Source organism: Callithrix jacchus, chromosome 11 (genome assembly GCF_049354715.1).
Source record: "Callithrix jacchus isolate 240 chromosome 11, calJac240_pri, whole genome shotgun sequence".
Classification (NCBI taxonomy): domain Eukaryota; kingdom Metazoa; phylum Chordata; class Mammalia; order Primates; family Cebidae; genus Callithrix; species Callithrix jacchus.
In genome coordinates, this window is record NC_133512.1 from 117,265,398 (window position 1) to 117,287,422 (window position 22,025).

Sequence of the window (22,025 nt, forward strand, 5' to 3'; positions counted from 1 at the left end):
GTGTGGAGGTTCATTACCCTAAAATCCATGAATGTAATAATATTGCCATTATTTACTATTATCGTTTAGGATGATGATAACGACACTGGCAGTTGAGCGATGAAGTAGGTGGGGAAGTTGGGGGAAGGGACAGAGTGTGAGAGAGCCGGAGAAAGAGAAACTACAACTCCCAGAATCCCCCGGGAAAGCCCACGCCGCGGCGGCGCCCCACCCCTCTCGCAGACTGGACCCGCCCCCTCCGGTGACGTCACAGAAGTGACGTCACGGCGTCCAGAGCGAGGCTGGGGTAGGGAGGCTGACTGAGCTGGAGTCGTCCGCTTGTAGTGGAGGCTGCTAGGAGTCGGCCAGAGGGTGAGCGGGGAGCAGGCGAGCGAGCCACAGAGTAGGCAGGAGGGAGCGTCGCGCGGCGCAGAGGAGCGCCGGGGTCGGGCCGGGGCGGAACCACAGCCGGAGTGGGGCAGCCCGAGCCGGGCGCCGCGGGGTCCCCACCCCCACTCGGCCGGACAGTGCCCGGTGTTCCCCCGTGCTGGGGGCGGCGGCGGCGGCGGCTGACGGGACCGCCGGGACCGCGGGGGTGTTGCCACCTCCACCGAGGAGCCGGCGCGGCCGCGGGCTCCTCAGAGCCGGGGCCCGGGCCCCGTGACAGACGGGCCGAGGAAGGGAGAGAGGCGGCGGCGACACCATGTCATCTCCCAGTCCGGGCAAGAGGCGGATGGACACGGACGTGGTCAAGCTGTATCCTTCGTGGAAGGGAATTCGGGTGTATTTGGGGGGGCGGTGTGGGGTTGCCCAGGGCACCTCCGGAACCACTGCAAGGGCCCTGGGGCACTCCAGGCCACTGTCCGAGACTCCCCTCCTCCCCCAGTGCCTACGGCGGCTCCTTGGCACCTCCCAGGGGCCGAGAGCCTTTTCAGCTCTCCTTTCATCCGCAGCACCCCGAAATACGCGTTGCTGCTCGCTCTTCCTGCACCCTCAGAGCCCGTGACTTTCCTTCGCGACGTTTGGACTCCGGAGACGGCCTTTTTCCTTTTTGCAGGACCAGTCGCCTCGCTCTCTGATTCCATCTTCAGGGTTTCTCTCTCCTGTTGGCTTGCTCTGGATTTAGGGACTCCAGGCAGAAATTCCCGAGAGGGAAGCTTTTTTCCCTTTCTTGAGATGCCCCCATTTCCTCCAACTACAATGCTGCTTGAACTGGGGTCACTCAAGCGACCTCTTTTATCCCTAATTCCTTTCTATATTAGGAAGAGAGTCGTCTGCTCAGGGCCCCCGCTTCTAAGAAAGAGCTCTGTGTGTTTTCAGTCAGACCCTCCTGTTAAGCTTTCTGGTCCCCGGGAGGACCCTACTGTTTTCCTTTCCACTGACAAAGCCTGTCCCACCCATAGTTGTCTGCGATGAAGACCCCCCCCCGGGCCCTCCAGCAAGCCACCCTCCATATTGTGGGTATGACAGCTGGGGAAAGAGGAGCTCCTGGACAAAATAAATACCCCCTGGACTGGCCAGTTGGGCAAAACTTCCTCTGAGCGGGTCAGGTTCTTGGGGGAATACTTACCCTGATGTCTCCAAGTGACACCCTTTATATTCTGTTTCCCCCCTCTCCAACTATGCACTCTGGAGGTTGCAGTGGGAAAGCTGTAACTGATAAGAGCCCTTCAGGCAGTGGTTTTGGTTGGAGTCCAGACTGATTATTTCAGGACCTGCTAGAGAAATTCGCGAAGGTTCCTGTGACAAATAAGAGGATTTTTTTTTTTAAGGGGTAATTTAGAGGGTGGGGGAAACCCAGAGTTCTGGGCAACTAGTCCTTGAGGAGGGAGGAAAGCAGGGGGTTAGGGGGTGGTAGTGTGGAACACAGTTTAAAAGTCCTGTCTACTGTTTCTCTTTCTGCCTCCTCCCCATCCCCCCACCGTTTCCCCCTGTTGCAGGGTTTTGTTTATATAACTCAAGTTGTTTGGCTAAATTCTTCAGGTGATTTCCTTTTCTCTTCCTTTATATTTGCTGCTGTTTTTGATTGAGTGTTTTACCTCTTTGTAGTGGTCAGTGATTATTGTTGAAAAAGAATTCAGTTAGGGAATTTACTGAAGTTTTAAAGAAGTAGTTTTTGCATAGGGTTTGGCAGTGGGGGATGGGAGGGAAGTTGTCTGGGCAAGATATTTTTTTAAAAATAATCTTTTCAGAAATACGATGTTTCTCACTTTGCTCAGGGAGAACTTGGCTAGAAATTAGGAGCAGTAGGTAGACTTCTAAGTTTGTGGTTTGGAGTTTAGAATTTTTTTGGGGGGGGGTGGGAGATTAGAGCAGAGCAGCTTGTATAGTGCACCCACTGTATGTTCCGTGCGAGTGAAATCAACTCTTTATGAGCTGTTTGTGGCTGCAATTGTTTTGTAAATGTGTGAATGATACCAGTAATGTTGGCTTTTCATAAGGCTGCAGGAAAACTTGTAACTTGTGTGTACATTTTACACAAAGCAGTTTCAGGTTTTATTTTTGTTTAGAAACTAGGAAATGACATGGTGGCAGAACCTGAATTATTTTTATCTTGAATTGAGAGTTTCTGTCACACCTAACGCACATTTCTACCTAATGTTTAATTGGGATGGAGTGGGGAGAGAGAATTCCAGCTGTTTGTGATCATTGTCAGAGTCTCAAATTATGTACAAAGACATATTTTTTAAAGATTGAGGATAAAGAGGGGGGCCTAACTTGACCCGAAGCCTTTTTCATACCGTGCCTTTTGTTCATTTAGTAGTTGTGGCATCTAGAATGATTACCGCGTTTAGGAGTCGGGGTGTGGGGGGTGGAGAGGGAGAGGAAAACAGACAAAGAACAGCAGGGTGTCTTTTTTTTTTCTCCCCCTAAGTGGCTTATTTCATAGCTTATTTTTAGTGGAAGATGAAGAAAGGCAAAGATGTATTGGCCTTCTGTTCTTTCCCCACCTTCCTTCCTTTCTGACAAAAGAAAACAGAGGCGCTTTAAAATTGTTGATCTCTGAGATAGGAGGATAACAGTCTCGAGATTTAAAAGCCAGAGGTTATCTTTGTTTCATGTTTATTTTCTGGTATAATGGAGTTTGGAAGTTAAAATTTTTGGATTTCCTTTTGTGTATGTGTTGTGTAGGTGAGAGATTTTGTGTCCTCCTTTCTCTGTTGAATTCACAAATCAGTAGGCCCAAATGGAGCCAACAGTTTTTGAGTAAGGTATATTTAGCAGAAAATCTAAGGAAAAATTCCCCAGCCCTCTACTAAAATGAGTACAATTGGTCTGAAAAGGCTGGGGCTTGAGAAAGATGGTGGAGAGGAAGTAGGAAGAAAAGGTCTGAAGGAATGCACTTCTTGCCCTCCCCCCCCCATGCCCCTTGATGATTTCTTTGGTGTTGGGGGGGTGATAGCTGGTTTCCTTGCAGTCTCCTGTTTCAGCCCATTTTTGGATGTCTCCTGAGCGTAATTATACCACCACGATTTACAGCCTGGCAGGGAACCTATATAGTAGGAAAGTAGCAGTGTGGGGGTAGGGAGAGAAGAGGATGTGTAACTAATTGGCCGCTGCCTTCCACCACCTCGCTCAGTTCTTTTGGAGACACCGTCTCTGGTTGTTGTTTGGAGTCAGTGATATTTCTTTTGTGACGGGTTGGTAGGAGGAGAGCTGACTCCCAAGTTATGCAGGGAGTGAGTGTTTTGCACCGATGCACTTAATAATCTGGGTGATTATGTTCTGAAACTCTGACTCATTCATTGTTTCTCTTCTGATCCCTTGCTTAAGGTTGTGCAAACCTCCCCAGGAGCCTAGAAACTGATTTACATGAGTTTTGGATCCTTTAGGAATGTGCCCCAATAAAAAAAAAAAAACCTTGCAGTTAGCCTGGGTCCTATGGAATGGTCTCGAATAGTGCGGCCATTTGTTTGCAAAGTCAGGTAGATTGGTGATCTGTGCTGCCCAGTGCCTGGCAACCTTTGAGGTTTCCACCTCCAACCAGCTGATTATTTAGATTGTCTGAGAACTGGGACTCTGGTGACCTTAAAGTGTGATTTGCCCTAAAGGAATATCGGTTTAAGTTCTCCCTGATGGAGGAACAAACAGCTCAGATTACACGGGTTTCCTTGTTGGTGGGGGTTACTCATCTCACCCTGTTGCACAGCCCTGGTGATCCTTTTATCTGTGAACCAGTGGCCCCTGCTGAAGGCTAGAGCTGCTTGTTTTGGAAAAGCGTATGCAGGCAAAAGGCCTCAGGCACTGCTCCTTATCGCTCATTGGCTGCCCTGTTACTACCCGGAAAAGGAGGAGGGGAGGAGCTACCAAACAGCTGATGGAGTGTGTGACAAGAGAGTGTGTTTATATACAAAAGAGGTGGGGGCTGAGGAGGCCCTGTGAGGGGTGTTACAGGAACGAGAGTGTTTTCGAGGGGTGAAAAGATAAGAGGAAAACCTGACTTGTTAGAGTACAAGAAATGTTTAGAAAAATTAAGGTTAAATCAGAAAAGTGGATCTGATAATAATGGGGACCAGCCTACACCATAGTGTACGATTTCGTAACTTATAATACCAAGAGTTTTCAATAATTCTTTTCAGGGGGAGTGCAGGATACACCCCTTTATTTTTAAAATTTTTTGTAGAGACCGAGGTCTGACTAGGTTGCCCAGGCTGGCCTCCAACTCCTGGCCTCAAATGTTCCTCCCACCTTGGCCTCCCAGAGTGCTGGAATTACAGGTGTGAGCCCAGAGCACCTGGCTTAGGGTATGCCACTTTAAATGCACTTAAGTGACTCATATGCAGGGATTCAAAAATATGGCAGAAATGTCATCTCCCCTTAAAGTGTCAAAAGTGATAGAAAGGGGCAGTGTCTTAAACTAAATTCATTAACAGCCTGAGTGAATTTTATGGAATTGTTGGTGTCTGCTTTAGGGTTTCAGACGCTCTCTGTAACAAATTCAAAACCTCACATGTGGTGGAGTGTGGTGACTCAAACCTGTAATCCCAGCGTTTGGGGAAACCGAGGCAGGAGGCTCACCTAAATTTGAGTTTGAGGGTCCAGTGAGCTAAGATCATGACACTGCACTCATGCCTGGGCAATAGAGCAAGACTCTCCCAATTAAAAAAAAAAAAAAAAAAAAAAGCCTGACGCAGTGGCTCACACCTGTAATCCCAGCACTTTGGGAGACTGAGGTGGGCAGATCACCTGAGGTTAGGAGTTGCAGACAAGCCTAGCCAACACGGCAAAACCCCATCTGTACGAAGAATATAAAAAATTAGCCAGGCATAGTGGTGTGAGCTTGCAGTCTCAGCTACTCAGGAGGCTGAGTCACGAGAATTGTTTGAACCTGGGAAGTGGGGGTTGTGGTGAGCCGAAATTGTGCCACTGCATTCCAGCCTGGGCGACAGAGCAAGACTCTGTCTCAAAAAAAAAAAAAATTCCTCATATGTTTGGGTATCTGCTTTGTGCTAGGCATCGTGCTGGGAGTTTGGTAGTGAAAAATTCAGTATGGGTGGTCATGGTGCTTATGCAATTAGTGAAAACTTTTTTTTTTAAATTCAGAAAGGACAGGCTATGTTTGCTGTGTATAGTGCCTTTTTGAGTAACTTGTATTTACTCTTAGAGTGGACTTTTCACGGAATAGAAAGGTTAAAAAGTGAATTTTCTGTGATGGGATGTATATGGGGATCTGTACACCTGTTTAAAAAAATACTGCAAAACTTAAATATTAAAATGTGTCACCATTTGTCTTTGACTTAACTTTGGTATTGTGCTCTTAATCAGTAGTTATTTTATTCCTTAGTAGTCTGTTATTCTTTAATTTGTGTTCCAAGTGTAGACAATTCCATAATCTTTTAACTAGCTCCAGTGTCAATTGGGAACCTGTGGTTTGCCTCTTTATTTCCTGTGGCCTCTGTTTTAGTGAGATGAGATGAAAGTTGGCACAGCTTTATGGTCTTCAAGCTAAAAGTTAAAGATTTGGCAACTCCCAGTGTTCTGAATTTGTCTTCCCTGCCTAGATTTTGGTGACAAATATAACATACTGGTACTTATTTTGGTTAACCAGGAACCTATATGAGTAAGCATTCGCAGCTTCAGAACATCTGATTCCTGCAGTGCAGTTCTAGTAAATTACACACAAGCCTCAAAATTCAGCTTTTTGGGGAAAAAATATTTTACAAATGTGACCCTGTATTTGTGTATGTGTGTTAGAAAACCTAGATTTGTTAGTTTTTCCAGTGTTGTAATTTTCTTACCCATGACCTGCCTGGGTGACAGAGCAAGACTCTGTCTATAAAAGAGCATTTTATAGATATATTTAAAATTTGGTATTCTCTTCAGTCTTGACAGATTTGATGGTTCCAAGAATCATTGGATTTTTAGGCATGTAATCCAGCTCTTACATTGCATTATAATGTTTATAATGTAATAGCTTTTTACCTGTAGACCTACAGAGTGTACCTGTTAGTAAAATAGTTAATAACTTAGTTGGATTTTAAAAGTAATAAGATAATTGAGGTAAATATAGATTACAGGAAGGAAAACCAGTCACCTGTAATGCTATCCTTTAAACAGTAGTTTTCAAAGTTTAGTGTAATATTGATCACCTGGAGAGTTTGTTAAAACAGGTTACTGCATCCTACTCCTGGAGTTTTCTAATTGATTGGGTCTAGGGTGGGGTCTAAGACATTTCCAGATGTTACCCCCAGTCCTGGAACCACTGTCTAAGAACTGTTGGCCTTAAATGCTAACCTATGGCTTTTTTCCTATGTCTTTTATTCTCCCCAGGATATATCGTTTTCCACCTGTTGATTATATCATATGTGTCTGCTTTATTTTGGCTTAATATTTTGCAACTGTTTTTCCAAGTTACAAATAATAGGCTGGATGCAGTGGCTCATGCCTATAATCTCAGCACTTTGGGAGGCTGAGGCGGGCAGATTACCTGAGGTTGGGAGTTTGAGATCAGCCTGACCAACATGGAGAAACCCTGTCTCTACTAAAAAATACAAAATTAGCCAGGCATGGTGGCGCATGCCTGTAATCCCAGCTACTTGGGAGATTGAGGCAGGAGAATTAATTTGCTTGAACCTGGCAGGTGGAGCTTGCGGTGAGCGGAGATTGCGCCATTGCACTCCAGCCTGGGTACGAGTGAAACATCTCAAAAAAAAAAAAAAAAAAATCTCAGAGGCCTACACTCAGCGGGTTGTTCTGTTGTGTTTTAGTTGTTATTGTTTTGGCACTGAAATGGCCTAGCATAGTGATTAAAGATGAGTTCTAATTTCCTCTTTGTTTAAACTTTGATTTTTTTTTGTGGTAATGGTGATCCTCAATTTAGGCATACTTTTGTATTCTCAGAGTGTCTACCACAAGTCTTTAGGTTAAATATATTTATAAGCAGATAGATCTGACTAACAAGAGCTGTAAAATTAGTTTTGGCATCTTGAAATTCTTTTTTCTTTTGTTTATTGAGGTATAATTGATACCCGATTAACTGTACTTTTAAAAATTTACATACAATTAACTGTACTTTTTTAAAGCGATATATTTGATAAGTTTTAATGTTTTGTATCACGCATGAAGCTTATCCTTATCAAGGTAGGAGACATATTTATCTTCCCCCAAAGTTTTGTGTGCCCCTTTGTAATCTTTCTCTTCCTTCCCTCCAACCATTAATCTCATTTTTGTCACTGTAGATTGTTACATTTTCTAGAATTGTATATATAAGTGGAATCATTCAGTATATACTCTTTTTGTGTGGGTTCTTTAACTCATAATTGTGGCATTTACCCATGTGATCATTTAGTTCATTTTTTTTTAATTGCTAAGTAGTATTCTGTTATATAAACTACTGTTAATGCATTCACCTCTTGATGCCTAGTGGCATTTGGGTTATTTCCAGTTTTGGACTATTACAAGCAAAGTTGCTATGAACATTGTATGGGCATATGCTTTTTATTCTTTTGGCTAAGCTGGATCATGTGGTAGCTTTTGTGAGTGGGGGGTGTATGTTTGTGTTTTCAGACAGGGTTTCACGCTATTGTCCAGACAGAAGTTCATGGTGTGATCTTGGATCACTGCAGCCTTGGCCACCATGCCTGGCTAATTTTATTTTTTGTAGAGATGAGGTCTCACTGTTGGCCAGGCTGGGCTCAAATTCCTGGGTTTAAGTGATCCTCTGACCTCAGCCTCCTAAAGTGCTGGGTTTACAGATTTAAGCCGCTGTGCCCAGCCATATTTAACAGGTAGTTTGAATTTAATATTTACTGATGATGGTCCGCATTTCACACACAAGTACAGTTGTGACAACTGTTGTTTCACGTGTGTGTGTGTGTTGTTTTTGTTTTGTTTTCTTTTTTTTGAGACTGAGTTTTGCTCTTGTTGCCCAGTCTGGAGTGCAATGGCGAGCTCTGGGCTCACTGCAACCTCTGCCTCCTGGGTTCACTCGATTTTCCAGCCTCAGCCTCCTGAGTAGCTGGGATTATAGGCATGTGCCACCATGCCCAGCTAGTTTTTTCAGTTTCCCCATTTTGGTCAGGCTGATCTCCAAATCCCAACCTCGGGTGATCCGCCCACCTCAGCCTCTCAAAGTGCTGGGATTACAGGTGTGAGCCACCTTGCCTGGCCTGTGTTTTTTTGTTTGTTTTGAGATGGAGTTTTGCTCTGTCCCCAGGCTGGAGTGCAATGGCGCTATCTCAGCTCACTGCAACTTCCACCTCCCAGGTTCAAGCAATTCACCTGCCTCAGCCTCCTGAGTAGCTGGCATTACAGGCCCTTGGCCCCACACCCAGCTAATTTTTGTAGTTTTAGTAGAGATGAGGTTTCACCATGTTAGTCAGGCTGGTCTCAAACTCCTGATCTTGTAATCTGCCCTCCTCGGCCTCCCAAAGTGCTGGGATTACAGGTATGAACATCACACCTGGCCTTACTTGTGTATTTTTAAGGAAACATGTTAAATTACATGCTTTAAAGTACCAATTTCTTTTTTTGTCATTAACTTTATAGTATATGAATTTTGTTGATTTTTTAATCAGTAAAATGAATTTTATCTTACCATGGTGATTGTAATACTTTTCACTTGAATAATGATTTAAACACTTTACTACCTGTTTTTGAGACAGAGTCTTGCTCTGTTGCGTGGATTGGAGGGCAGTGGCATGATCTCGGCTCACTGCAACCTCTGCCTCCTGGGTTCAAGTGATTCTCCTGCCTTAGCCTCCCAAGTAGCTGGGATTACTGGGACCTTCTACCATACCTGGCTAATTTTTGTATTTTTAGTTAAAGACAGGGTTTTGCCATTATTGGCCAGGTTGGTCTTGAATTTCTGACCTCAAGGTGATCCACCTACCTCTGCCTCCCAAAGTGCTGGGATTACAGGTGTGAGCCACGACCCCTGGCCAATCTGGTTTTTTTTCTTTTTGAGATGGAGTCTTGCTCTGTTGCCCAGGCTGGAGTGCAGTGGTTAGATTTCTACTCACTGCAGCCTCTGCCTGTCAGTGCCTGGCCTAAATCACAGATTTGTAGCTGAATTTGGTCCAAGCTGATTTGGTAGCTTCTCTTTTCTCCCTAGTCCCATTTGAAATTAGTGAATTAAAATTTTTTTTTTTTTTGAGATGCAGTTTCATTCTTGTTGCCCAGGCTGGAGTGCAATGGCACAGTCTCGGCTCACTGCAACCTTCACCTCCTGGGTTCAAGCGATTCTCCTGCCTCAGCCTCCCGAGTAGCTGGGATTACAGTCATGCGCCACCATGCCCGCCTAATTTTGTAGTTTTAGGAGAGACCGGGTTTCTCCGTGTTGGTCAGGCTGGTCTTGAACTCCCGATCTTGGGTGATCTGCTCTCCTCAGCCTTCCAAAGTGCTGGGATTACAGGCATGAGCCACTGCCTCCAGCCATGAATTAAATTGTTGTTATGAAATATTTTTGTTAGCCTGAGCAACATGGCAAAACCCTGTCTTTACCAAAAAAAAGATAAAAAATTAGCCCAGTGTAGTGGTATGCACCTGTAATCTCAGCTACTCTGGAGGCTGAGGCAAAAGGATCACTTGAGCCCAGGTGGCAGAGGTTGTGGCAAGCTGAGATCACATCACTATACTCCAGCCTGAGTGACAGGGCAAGGCCCTGTCTCAAAAAAAAATGTTTTATGGCCCTTTGAAATTACAGTTTAGGAATCTGGCCAGGCATCATGGCTCATGCCTGTAATCCCGGCAATCTGGGAGGCTGAGGCAGGCAGATCACCTGAAGTCAAGAGTTCAAGACCAACCTGGCCAACATGGTGAAACCTCATCTCTGCTAAAAATAAAAAATTAGCGGGGCATGGTGGTGCATGACTACAATCCCAGCTAACTCAGGAGGCTGAGGCAGGAGAATCATTTGAACCCAGGAGACAGAGGTTGCAGTGAGCCAGGATTGCGCCATTACACTCTAGGCTGGGCAACAAGAATGAAACTCTGTCTTAAAAACAAAAAGGGTCTGTCGAGAGGCTGTTGTTGCAATAGTGGTTCTCAGTTGGGTATAAAATTTGAAAGGAATTGGGGGAACCAGGTACTATGGTTATTTTATTTAATTTCTCCTCTGCACTTCACCAGATGCTTGTGGAAAGTGTCTGGTTGTTATAGGCTGGTGCTTGTGGGGGTATCTGCCCATGCCCAGTGGAACCCAAATCCTCAAGAGCCTAGGGAAGCTCCACATGGCAGCCGTATGCTTTTGAGGGATGAAGGATCTTTTTTTTGCCTTTCCCTGCTTTGTAAGTGTCTAGGACATTAGGTAGGCAGTGTGAATAGTTGCTGCTGATATTCTGACCTTTCCCCGCAGAGAAGTCAAGGAGGACTAGGTAGCCTTTGTGAAGGGAGGGGTTTGGCTGGACTTTACCAATTCTCTGGAAGACTTTGCCATTCTCTGGAAGACTGGCATGGCTGGCGGGTCTGTCAGTGGAATCACACAAGATGCCTGGCCTATAGCACTTGGAGGATCCATATTTCTGATATTAATTAATTGGGAATGGGATCTTTGTCTTTGGTTCAGTCTCCTGGTTTCTAACTTAAACTGTTTTTAGAGGAGCATTATACATGAAGGTAGGAGATACTCCCTACATACGAAATCATGTTATTGTTGTGAGTTAATGTATTTTCTTTTTATTATTAGGCAAAATTTTTTTCATGTATTAAATTTTATCAAGTATACTTTTTAAGGTTTTTTGGATTATAAAATCTTAGTTTGAGGTAATATAAATAGAAAACTTGATACAGTGTGTGTGCCTGGTTCATGTTACCTCAGAAGCAGTTGGGCTGTCAGCCTAGTGAAAAGTAAATTTAGTTGTTTTGTCCAAAGGGTGCCAGTGTAACTTTGGTGATCTGGATTTTGCTTTTCATTTTGATGACTATATTGCATAGACAGTTTCTGAAAAGTTGATTAATTGAAAAATTCAAAATGTTGGGCATTTCCGTCTAGCGTTTGCAGGTAGAAGGTTGATTGGTTAGAGTCATATCAATAAGCGATCACCAAGTATAATATAGTTAGATCTATTGTTTCATGTTCTTACAGACTGCTGAATGTTTACTACCTTTTTGCTATTCTTTGAATCTAAATGTGTAAATAAATTAGTGATTCTCCTTGGCAGCAAAACATGGAGCTATATAACCCTTTTGTTTTTTTAAGACTCATTCTGTTGCTAGGCTGGAGTACAGTGGTGTGATCTTGGCTTACTGCAACCTCCAACTCGCTGATTGAAGCGATTCTCCTGCCTCAGCCTCCTGAGTAGTTGGGATTACAGGCACGCACCACCACACCCAGCTAATTTTTGTGTTTTTAGTAGAGACGGGATTTCGCCACATTAGCCAGGATGGTTTTGATCTCTTGACCTCATGGTCTGCCCACCTTGGGTTCCCAAAGTGCTGGGATTATAGGCGTGAGCCATTGTGCCTGGCTGGAACTACATAACTCTTTTAATTATTTTCCAAAAGAAGAAGAAACTGGGCAACAAATACTCACTTTTGCTAGTTGCAGTGGCTCACTCCTGTAGTCCAGCTATTGGGGAGGCTGAAGCAGGAAGATTGCTTGAGCCCAAGGCTGTAGTTTGCAGTGATTGTGAATTGCCACTGCATTCTTCCACCTGACCACCATAGTGAGACCTTGTCTCTAATAGTAAAACAACAAAAAAAAAAAACACAAAAAAAACCAGTCACTTCTATATGGCCTTTGGTTCTCACAACTGTGAATTGTACTTGGTCAGATCATTAATTCAAACTAGAGGCTGGGTGTGGTGGCCACGCTTATAATCCCAGCACTTGGTTTGGGAGGCCAAGGCAGATGTCACCTGAGGTCAGGAGTTTGAGACAAGTCTGGCCAACATGGTGAAACCCTGTCTTTACTGAAAATACAAAAATTAGCTGGGTATGGTAGTGGACACCTGTAAGGCTGAGGCAGGAGAATTGCTTGAACCCAGGAGGTGGAGGTTGCAGTGAGCCGAGATCGAGTCACTGTAATCCAGCCTGGGCAACAGTGAGACTCTGTCTCAAAAAAAAAAAAAAAAAATCAAACTAGGAGATCCTGCAAGGACAGTCCTGTGAGGGAGCTCTCAAACAGTTTGGGTTGGCTTTTCTTTTTTTCCCCAATGAGACAGTGTCTGTCTCTGTCCCCCCCCCCCCCTCTGTCTCTCTCTCTCTCTCTCTCTGTTGTTCAGGCTGGAGTGCCATCATGGCTCACTGCAGCCTCAACCTCCTAGGCGCAAAGCAGTCCTTCTGCCTCAGCCTCCTGAGTAGCTGGAACTACAGTCTCACGCTACCATGCCTGGCTAATTTTTGTATATTTTTGTAGAGACAGGATTTTGCCGTGTTGTCCAGGCTGATCTTGAACTCCTGAGCTCAAGCCATCTTCTTGCCTCAGCCTCCCAAAGTGCTGGGGTTACAGGTGTGAGCCATTGTACCTGGCCATCAATTTTTATTACAAATTATATTCAAATAGATGAAAAATAGGGAAAAGAATGTTTGTTATGTATAGCAGTTTTGACAGGAGTTTTAGCCCTTTATCTTAACTTGGTGGCTGGTATTAAAGTTGCTCTTAAGTATACTTAAGCATACTAAAATGTTGAACACAATATGTGTTTGGTAATAGAATTGTCAAGGGAACTGAGGAAAAAAGTACTCATCTTTGCATCACAATATGACATTATTAGCATCTGTTAACTTTACAAACCTGATTCATTCAGTTCTCCACAGCCACCATCTTGATAATGAATTTTAAAAAATCATGTATTTTGTCACTCTAATTCATTTGTATCTGTAAAGATTTAAAACAGAACATACCTTTCTTTTGAGTTAGATTGGTTTTTTTGGTTGAAAGAAGGAAAGGAGGTAGACTTTTAAATGTCTTGATTGCTGCCCATTTCTCCCAGCAGTGAAGAAAGGAGCTCTTTAGTGCTGTCTCTGATTATCAAATGCCATGTATGTGAGTATATCTGTGTTGTCTGTAGTGCCGTTGTGAACCCTCACTCGCTTTTATCTTTTCTATCCATGAGCTCTTGCCTTAGTAATAGTTACCAGTTCTTTCTCTTGGAATAATTAAGGTGACATTTCCCTTGTTTGAGCTTTAGCTAACACTTTCATACGTAACGTATAAACCATGATATATCAGAAAGACTGTATCTGTGGTTCATAAAGACTATAATTTCTAGCTTTGCGCAGTAGCAGTGTCATTAGCCAATGAGGTTTATCTGAGGCGCGATTATTGCTAATTGAAAACTTTTCCCAATACCCTGCCATGACGACTTGCAATATAGTCGGCATTGGCAATTTTTGACAGTCTCTACAGACTGATTTAAAAAAAAAGACTATAATTTCTTTTCATATTCATAAGTTGTTTGTTTTCAATTGTATGTTTGCTCTCTATATATTTTTAAGTTAATTAATTTTTTTTCAGCTGGAGTCTCGCTCTGTCACCCAGGCTGGACTGCAGTGATGTGATTTCAACTTGCTGCAATCTCCACTTCCTGGGTTCAAGTGATTCTCCTGTCTCAGCATCCTAAGTATCTGGGACTACAGGTGCGGGCCACCACGCCTGGCTAATTTTTGTATTTTTATTAAAGGTGGGATTTCGCCATTTTGACCAGGCTTGTGTTGAACTCTTGACCTCAGGTGATCACCCACTTTGGTCTTCCAGAGTGCTGGGATTATAGGCATGAGCCACCGCACCCAGCCTGTGTCTTCTCTGTTAGTGTTCTTAGCTTATACTTTAATTTTTAGGACTCAAGCAAAACAAACTCACTGATAGGAAAGTACTTTAGGTTAATTATAGGCAGCACACACTCGCCTTTGGAGAGAGGGTATTTCCAAATCCTTTAATTAAAAGTAGAAGCAAAGCCCGGTCCTTGTTTCTTTTTTCTTTTAAGATGGGGTTTCACCATGATGGCCAGGCTGGTCTTGAACTCCTGACCTCAGGTGATCCACCTCGGCTTCCCAAAGTGCTAGGATTACAGGCGTGAGCCACTGCGCCCGGACCAGGTCCTTGTTTCTAGGAGTTTGAGCTTAAGTTATATTTCATCTATTTTACTTTGTACATTTTGGCAGTGATGTATGAAACTTGATCTTACTTATGCTAAACCTGTGCAATTATTTACAATTTTGATGTGTACTCTCTGAATGTAAAAGTAACAGGCAATGCTTTGAGTTTGCCTTAGCACTGAAGTCAGACCCAATGGAACTTGGCACCTGAATTTTGTGTTTCTCTCTCTCTCTCTTTTTTTTTTTTTTTAAATAGAAACAAGGTCTCTGTCACCCAGGATGGAGTATGGTGGTATGATCGTAGCTTGCCTTAAACTCCTGCGTTCAAGTGATTTCTCTCACCTCAGCTTCCTGAGGAGCTGGGAATATAGGCATGCAAGATCACGCCCAGCTAATTTTTAAATTTTTATTGTTTTTATAGAGCTGGGCTTTAACGTGTTGCCCAGGCTGATCTTGAACTCTTGAGCTCAAGCAATTATCTTGCCTAGGCCTCTCAAAATACTGGGATTATAGGCACAAGCCACTGCATCCAGCCAAGTTTTGTGTGTTTTTTTTTTTTTTGAGATGGTGTCTCCCTCTGTCACCCAGACTGGAATCAGTGGCATGATCTCAGCTCACTGCAACCTCTGCCTTCCGGGTTCAAGCAATTCTTCTGCCTCAGCCTCCCAAGTAGCTGGGACTACAGCTGCACATCACCACGCCCAGCTAATTTTTGTATTTTTAGTAGAGACAGGGTTTCACCATGTTGGCCAGGATAATCTCAATCTCTTGACCTCATGATCCACCCATCTTGGCCTCTCAAAGTGCTGGGATTACAGGTGTGAGCCTCTGTACCCAGCCCACATTTTGTGTTCTTTAGAGGTCCTGGTCTTTCTTTACTTCTGAATAATTTGGTTTCTCTAAACTAGTTTAATACCATCTGGCCAGTTTGTGAGATTCAGAAACTGTATTTTCTTTAAGTCCTTGAGGTAGGAAATCTAGAGGTTGCTTTTTTTTTTTTTTTTTTTTGAGACCGACTTTCACTCTCGTTGCCCAGGCTGGAGTGCAATGGTGTGATCTCAGCTCACTGCAACCTCTGCCTCCCAGGTTCAAGCGATTCTTCTGCCTCAGCCTCTTCAGTAGTTGGGATTACAGATTATAGACATGTGCCACTATGCCCAGCTAATTTTTTTGTATTTTTAGTAGAGATGGTGTTTCTCCATGTTGGTCAGGCTGGTCTTGAACGACCTCAGGTGATTCGCCTGCCTTGGCCTCCCAAAGTGCTGGGATTGTAGGCGTGAGCCACTGCAGCCAGTCTGAACTGGATTATCTTAATGAACATGTGTCTTTTTATTTGCTTAATGAGAATTAGAAATTCTGTTTTTTACAGAATCAGAAATTAGTGTGTGACTTGTGTGCTTTTAAATTGGGACTATTCCTCATTTGAATGAATTGGGTAAAATGTGATGGTTTTAGTCTGCCAGTTGTGGCAGTTTTATTTCTTAAATGTCATTCTTAAAGTGTTTTGTCAGCTCTGATGATGTTCTGATGGCATCTTATTATTTAAAGTTAAATTTTAATAGGCATTAGAGTCATAGATTTTAGCATGTTTTTATACTTGGAGAAAACCTGGACTGCAAATACTAGTATTATAAAGCAATGGTGGCTTTCTGAATATAAGGGTGGAAATTAATAATAATATTATTACTATACTAATAAATGTGGAAATTAATAATCACTTCTCTTTAGGGAATAGCAAATGTGTCCTTAAGTAGTAGCTTAAGAAGTATTAGTGCTTGACTCTACCATTTCAGATTAGGAGAGTACACTCTTGTAACTTTGTTATTGATAGAAAAAAATAGAGGTGAATGTTGAGAGCAGACTGCTTTTCAACTGTGATTAACATCAGTTTTCCTAGTAGTCATTTTTGTTATGTGAAAAATAGAATTAAAACAACAGCCTAGTAATGTCTGTTAATCCTGTTTATGAATATAAGATTTGTAAAGAAAAATAAAAATTATTTTAGCAGGTTTTAATATCAGTGTTCTGGCACCTCTCTACAACAGTAGATTTAGACGGCATTGCATCTTACATTCTTTTGTTTTTTTTGAGACAGAGTCTTGCTCTGTTGGCCCAGGCTGGAGTGCAGTGGTCAGTCTCAGCTCACTGAAACCTCTGCCTCCCTGGTCCAAGCGATTCTCCTGCCTCAGCCTCCTGAGTAGCTGGGATTACAGGCACCCGCCACCATGCCTAGCTAATTTTTTGTATTTTTTTTTTTTTTTTTTTTTGGTAGACATGGGGTTTCACCGTGTTAGCCAGGATGATAGTCTTGTGTTAGTCTCGATCTCCTGACCTTGTGATCTGCCTGCCTTGGCCTCCCAAAGTGCTGGGATTATAGGCATGAGCCACAGCACCCGGCTAGAAATTGAACATTAATAACAAACATCTTGCTACATATTTTTCATTTATTTATTAAAAAAATTATTTGTGTGTGAATTTCTCCTCAGAAATCATTTATTTATTTATTATTTTTTTGAGACTGAGTTGCATTTTGTCACCCAGGCTGCAATTTTGGTTCACTGTAGCCTCCACCTCCTGCATTCAAGTGATTCTTCTGCCTCAGTCTCCTGAGTAGCTGGGATTATAGGTGTGTGCTGCCATGCTGGGCTAATTTTTTGTAATTTTATTAGAGATAGGTTTCACCATGTTAGCCAGGCTGGTCTTGAACTCCTGGCCTCAAGTTATCCTCCTGCCTCGTCCTTCCAAAGTGCGTGGATTACAGACACAAGCCACCGTGCCCAGCTATTCTTGCTACATACAAATAGTAGTAGTAATTAATTCCCTAATTTGAGATTGTAGAGAAAGTTCAGAATTATATATTAATTTATGAGGACTCCTGGGTTTTTGTGTGGTATGTAAGTCACAAGTATTTGTAAGCAGCTGTTTGTTAGTTTAGTAACCTTGGGGCATTTTTAAACCTTTGGCCATAAATAGTGCCAGTACCTGCATGTCATGTAGATAGTAAGAGTCAGAAGTATGGCACTTAAGTTTATCTTACTGGCTTGGTGACTCTGGGCCGGTGTTTAACTGGCTCTTTTGTAACTCTGGTCCTTTATTTGCCTTCTGAAATTTGAGTGCCCTATTGGGCACTTGTAGTTAACAGAGTTAGTAGTCTTTTAAAAAGTGCTAACTTTTGGCTGGCATGGTGGCTCACGCCTGTAATCCTAGCACTTTGGGAGGCTGAGTCAGGTGGATCACTTGAGGTCAGGAGTTCAAGACCAGCTTGACCAACATGGTGAAACTCCGTCTCTACTCATGGATCTCAGTGAGCTGAGATCGTGCCATTGCACTCCAGCCTGGGTAACAAGAGTGAAACTCCATCTCAAAACAAAAAACAAAAAATAAATACTAACTTTTAAACTATAAAAGTAGAATTTTTATGTAATAGTATTTACATGTAAATGCTATTTTACATATAAAGTTCTACAAACTAGTTTTACTTCTTAAATAAAAATATTTTTTATACTATATTTTAATAAAAGTATCTAACTTTTCCAGGATCCTGGCTCACTGCAACCTCCACCTCCCTGGTTTAAGCAATTCTAAACCTCCTGAGTAGCTGGGATTAACAGCATGTGCCATCATGCCTGGCTAATTTTTGTATTTTTAGTAGAGACGGGATTTCACTATGTTGGCCAGGCTGGTCTCGAACTCCTTACCTCAGGCTGCCCGCCTCAGCCTTCTAAAGTGCTGGGATTACAGGCATGACCCACTGCAGCTGGACTTTAAATATACTTATTTATTTTTGAGACAAAGTCTCGCTCTATCGCCCAGGTTAGAGTGCAGTGGCGCTATCTCGGCTTATTGCAACCTTCGCCTCCTGCGTTCAAGCGATTCTTCTGCCTCAGCCTCCTGAGTAGCTGGAACTACAGGTACCACCATGCCTGGCTAACTTTTTGTATTTTTAGTAAAGACAGGGTTTCACCATAGTGGCCAGGCTAGTCTTGAACTCCTGACCTCAAGTGATCCACCTGCCTCGCCCTTCCAAAGTGCTGGGATTACAGGCATAAGCCCCCGTGCCCAGTCTAAATTTATTTTTAAAAGGTATATATCTATTTATATATATTTATGCTTCTATATATACCTCTCTCTCTATATATATATTTTAATCTTTCACCTCTATTCTGTGGTGCACATATATCTGTATGTATGTATATATATTTTGTAGAAATGGAGTCTTAACCTGTCTATTCTTGAACTCCTGGCCTCAAGTGATCTGGCCACTTTTGATTTCCTGAAGTGCTGAGTTTACAGGGTGAGCCACCATGCCTGTTTTTTAAAATACTTGTTTTATGTTTTTTATGGATATATTTGACTTCAGAATTTTCTAAGCAATTGAAATTACTCCTTTAAGTGAGAAAATGTTGATGAATTTTGGTATATGTATGTTCATTTCACCTGTATTCTGTGACAAAAGAGAAGACTTAAGAAGTACTTTAGCAGCTCACCTTCCATAAAAATCATATGTGGCCTATTCTTATTCAGAATAATAGGAAAGATACTTAAATCAGACATTTAAAATCTCATTCTGCAAGTGCAAAACCTGAAGTTTAGTGTTATATTTAAATGTATATATACATAATTTTAGCTTTTTTGTGTGTGGGCGTGTGCCTGGTGAAAGAGGAACAGAATTTTACTCCTTAGGTTATTGGTAAGTAACGCGGAGGTTCCCACACAGGTGTTGTCTACAGCCCCTTAGAGACCTCCAGGATACTTTCAAGGAGACTGTGAAGTCAGAACTTGCTTCATAGTAATATTAATTCATTATGTGCTTCTTTACTATATTGACATTTGTACTAATAGTGGATAAAACTGCAGATGTCTTAGCACACCAAAACCGTCTTAATAGATATTGTATTCTTCACCACCACATACTTACAGTTGAAAAAAGGCAGTTCCATGGAAACATATCCTTGATAAGGAGTAAAGATAATTGATTAAATTTTGACCCTCAGGTACATGTCCTTTTAATATTCTGTGCACTGGGCTAGGCGTGATGGCTCATGCCTATGATGCCAGCACTCTGGGAGGCCAACACAGGAGGAACATTTGAGGCCAGGAGTTTAAGACCAGCCTGGGCAACATGGCGAAACCCTGTCTCTACAAAATATCAAATTTTAGCTGAGTTTGGTGGCCCTTGCCTATAGTTCCAGCTACTCTGGAGGCTGAGGTGGAAGGATTGCTTGAGCCCAGGAGGTTGAGGCTATAGTAAGCTATGATTGTGCCACTGTACTTGAGCCCAGGTGCAGAGTAAGACCCTGTTTCAAAATACAAAAAACAAAACAAAACAAAAAATCCGTGGAATGAAGCGGGAAGCATTTTTGCTGCATATTAAAAGTGTGGCAATTTCCAAAAAAGCAGCACTTGTGATTTTGAATTGCCATCTGAACTAGCTGCTTTTTCATTGGATGCTATTTGTATTGGGGTCATTCAGAGTTGGGTATCTGTCCAACATTTTCTAAAAAATGAAGAAAATGAGCCCATTGCTACAAGAGCAGCTGACCAGTATATGTTGTCAGTGATGAAATTTGAACTTTAAAGCAAAAATTAGAATTTTGGAATACATGTATCAGCTACTGTGTGCTTAACAGTTTTTTGATACATTTCTGACAGGATTTTTGATGTTGTATGATGAAACGGTGTCAACATTTGGAAGATCTGTGTAAGTTAGTGAACTGCTATTTTCCAAATGGTCAGTACATGATAGAAAAATTATGCTTAGGTAAAAGATCCATAAAAATGCAAAGTAGACCAGTGGATTTTAATATAAGAAAATGAAAAGTTCACTGGTTCACCTTAAGATTCCACATTGCAGTTAGCTTTTAGGAGATAATCACTTGTCAATTTTGGTACAATATCAACAAAAATGTCCAGAATTATCTGAAAAGTCCATAAAAGTACTCTTTCTAGTTACATTCAAAACATACCAGATTGAATGCAGAAGCGCATATGAAAATCCAGCTTTCTTTTCTTAAGCTGGACGTTAAAGAGAGCTGCAAATCATTAAAAACTATTTTTACTATATTATTCTTTGTTTTAGAAATTAGTTATTTTTCGTAAAAATGATTTATATTTACAGGCATAAGATTTACTTTTAAATGAACTAATATTTTGTGTTTCTAAAATGGTAATAACACACATAGGAAAGCTCTTTGAGGTCTTCAAATTTTTTTTTTTATTGAGACAGAGTCTCTATGTGTTGCCCAGGCTGAGTGCAGTGGCACAGTCTTGATTTACTGCAGCCTCTCTGCCTCCCAGGTTCAAGCGATCCTCCTGCCTCAGCACACTTAGTAGCAGGGATTATAGGCACGTGCCACCATGCGTGGCTAATTTTTGTGTTTTTAATAGGGATGGGTTTACGCCATGTAGGTGAGGCTGGTCTCAAACTCCTGACCTTAGGTGATCCACCTGCTTTGGCCTCCCAAAGTGCTGGGATTACAGGCATGAGCCACCGTGCCTGGCTGAGGTCTCCAGTTTTTAAAAGTGTAAAGTGTGCTGAGACTACAGTGTTTGAGTACTACTCCTCTAATGCATATCAGAAGATATAAATATATGTAAGAAGAGAAGTTTCATTATTATAAAGTCTAGGATGTGCTTTAATTTTAACCTAGCACAGTGTCTGGTATATCAAAACTTTTTTTTTTATTTGAGATAGAGTCTCTGTTGCCCAGACTGGAGTGCAGTGGCAACAGCACTCACTGTAACCTCTACCTCCTGGGTTCAAGTGATTCTTTTGCCTCCGCCTCTCGAGTAGCGGGGATTACAGGGGCCTGCCACCATGCCTGGCTAATTTTGTTGTTTTAGTAGAGACAGTTTTGCCATGCTGGCCAGGCTGGTTTCAAATTCCTGACCTCGAGTGGTCTGCCTGCCTCCGTCTTCCAAAGTGCTCGGATGACAGGCATCAGCCACTGCGCCTGGCAATGTGTTGAACCAGACTGGATTGAGTTATTCAGTAAATTGTGTAAATACACATTTAGCCAAGAAGGAAAATTGGTGGTGTGTGAAGATGGCAGGTGTTTTTATGTTAGTAAACAGTGTCAGGTTTATGTGGTATTTTATAGATTCTAAGACATTTTTTTCCATATCTTAACAAATCTTTGAAATTGAGATGTCTTAAAATGGTGATGAGTCATAGTCTAATGGGCAACTTTTTTCTTTCTTGGTGTGTCATAGATGTGATGAAATTTGCTAGTGTCTCTTTTTGTGTGGAGAGAAGGAAACATACTGGGTAAGCAGTTCAGTTCTTGAGCTCCAGGATATGCTGCATTAAATGTTACTTTTATGAGGAACTGAATTGACTCTGGGCAGTTGACAGTAGGCTCATTGTTGGAATATTCTGTTCATAAAGCAAGTATCTTTATTCCAAGCCAGAAAACTATACTTGAGTGCAAGAATTCAGGCCTTTAAAATAAAATATAAAACTCATATTTATGTGTGTTTTTTAATATGTAGAGCTTTTTGTTTTTCTGTTTAATCATATTGTTGATTTTCCCATCTTTATTTATGTATTTTTGCTTATTTTTAATTGA

General features: G+C 42.2%; 1 protein-coding gene and 1 non-coding gene across 9 annotated transcripts in view; both read left to right on the forward strand.

Moving 5' to 3' along the window:
* Positions 1 to 272: 272 nt before the first annotated feature.
* UBE2H (ubiquitin conjugating enzyme E2 H) overlaps positions 273 to 22,025 on the forward strand; it is a 115,129-nt gene continuing 93,376 nt past the window's right edge. For 3 of the 8 annotated variants that reach the window (XM_078343769.1, XM_078343771.1, XM_078343773.1), the window contains exons 1-2: positions 905 to 1,715; positions 1,920 to 1,962. Coding sequence is in view for 3 of the 8 variants with exons in the window: in XM_035254741.3 (XP_035110632.1) it covers positions 683 to 735 (53 nt within the window). In the remaining 5 variants the exon portion in view is untranslated. Of the gene's footprint in view, positions 736 to 904; positions 1,963 to 3,375; positions 13,402 to 22,025 lie in introns of those variants that run through there. The other 5 variants (XM_054237705.2, XM_035254741.3, XM_035254743.3 and 2 more) reach the window with 3 other exon arrangements.
* LOC118143885 (U4 spliceosomal RNA) lies at positions 13,630 to 13,770 on the forward strand. The gene has a single exon (XR_004728374.1). It is a non-coding gene; the product is annotated as a U4 spliceosomal RNA (small nuclear RNA).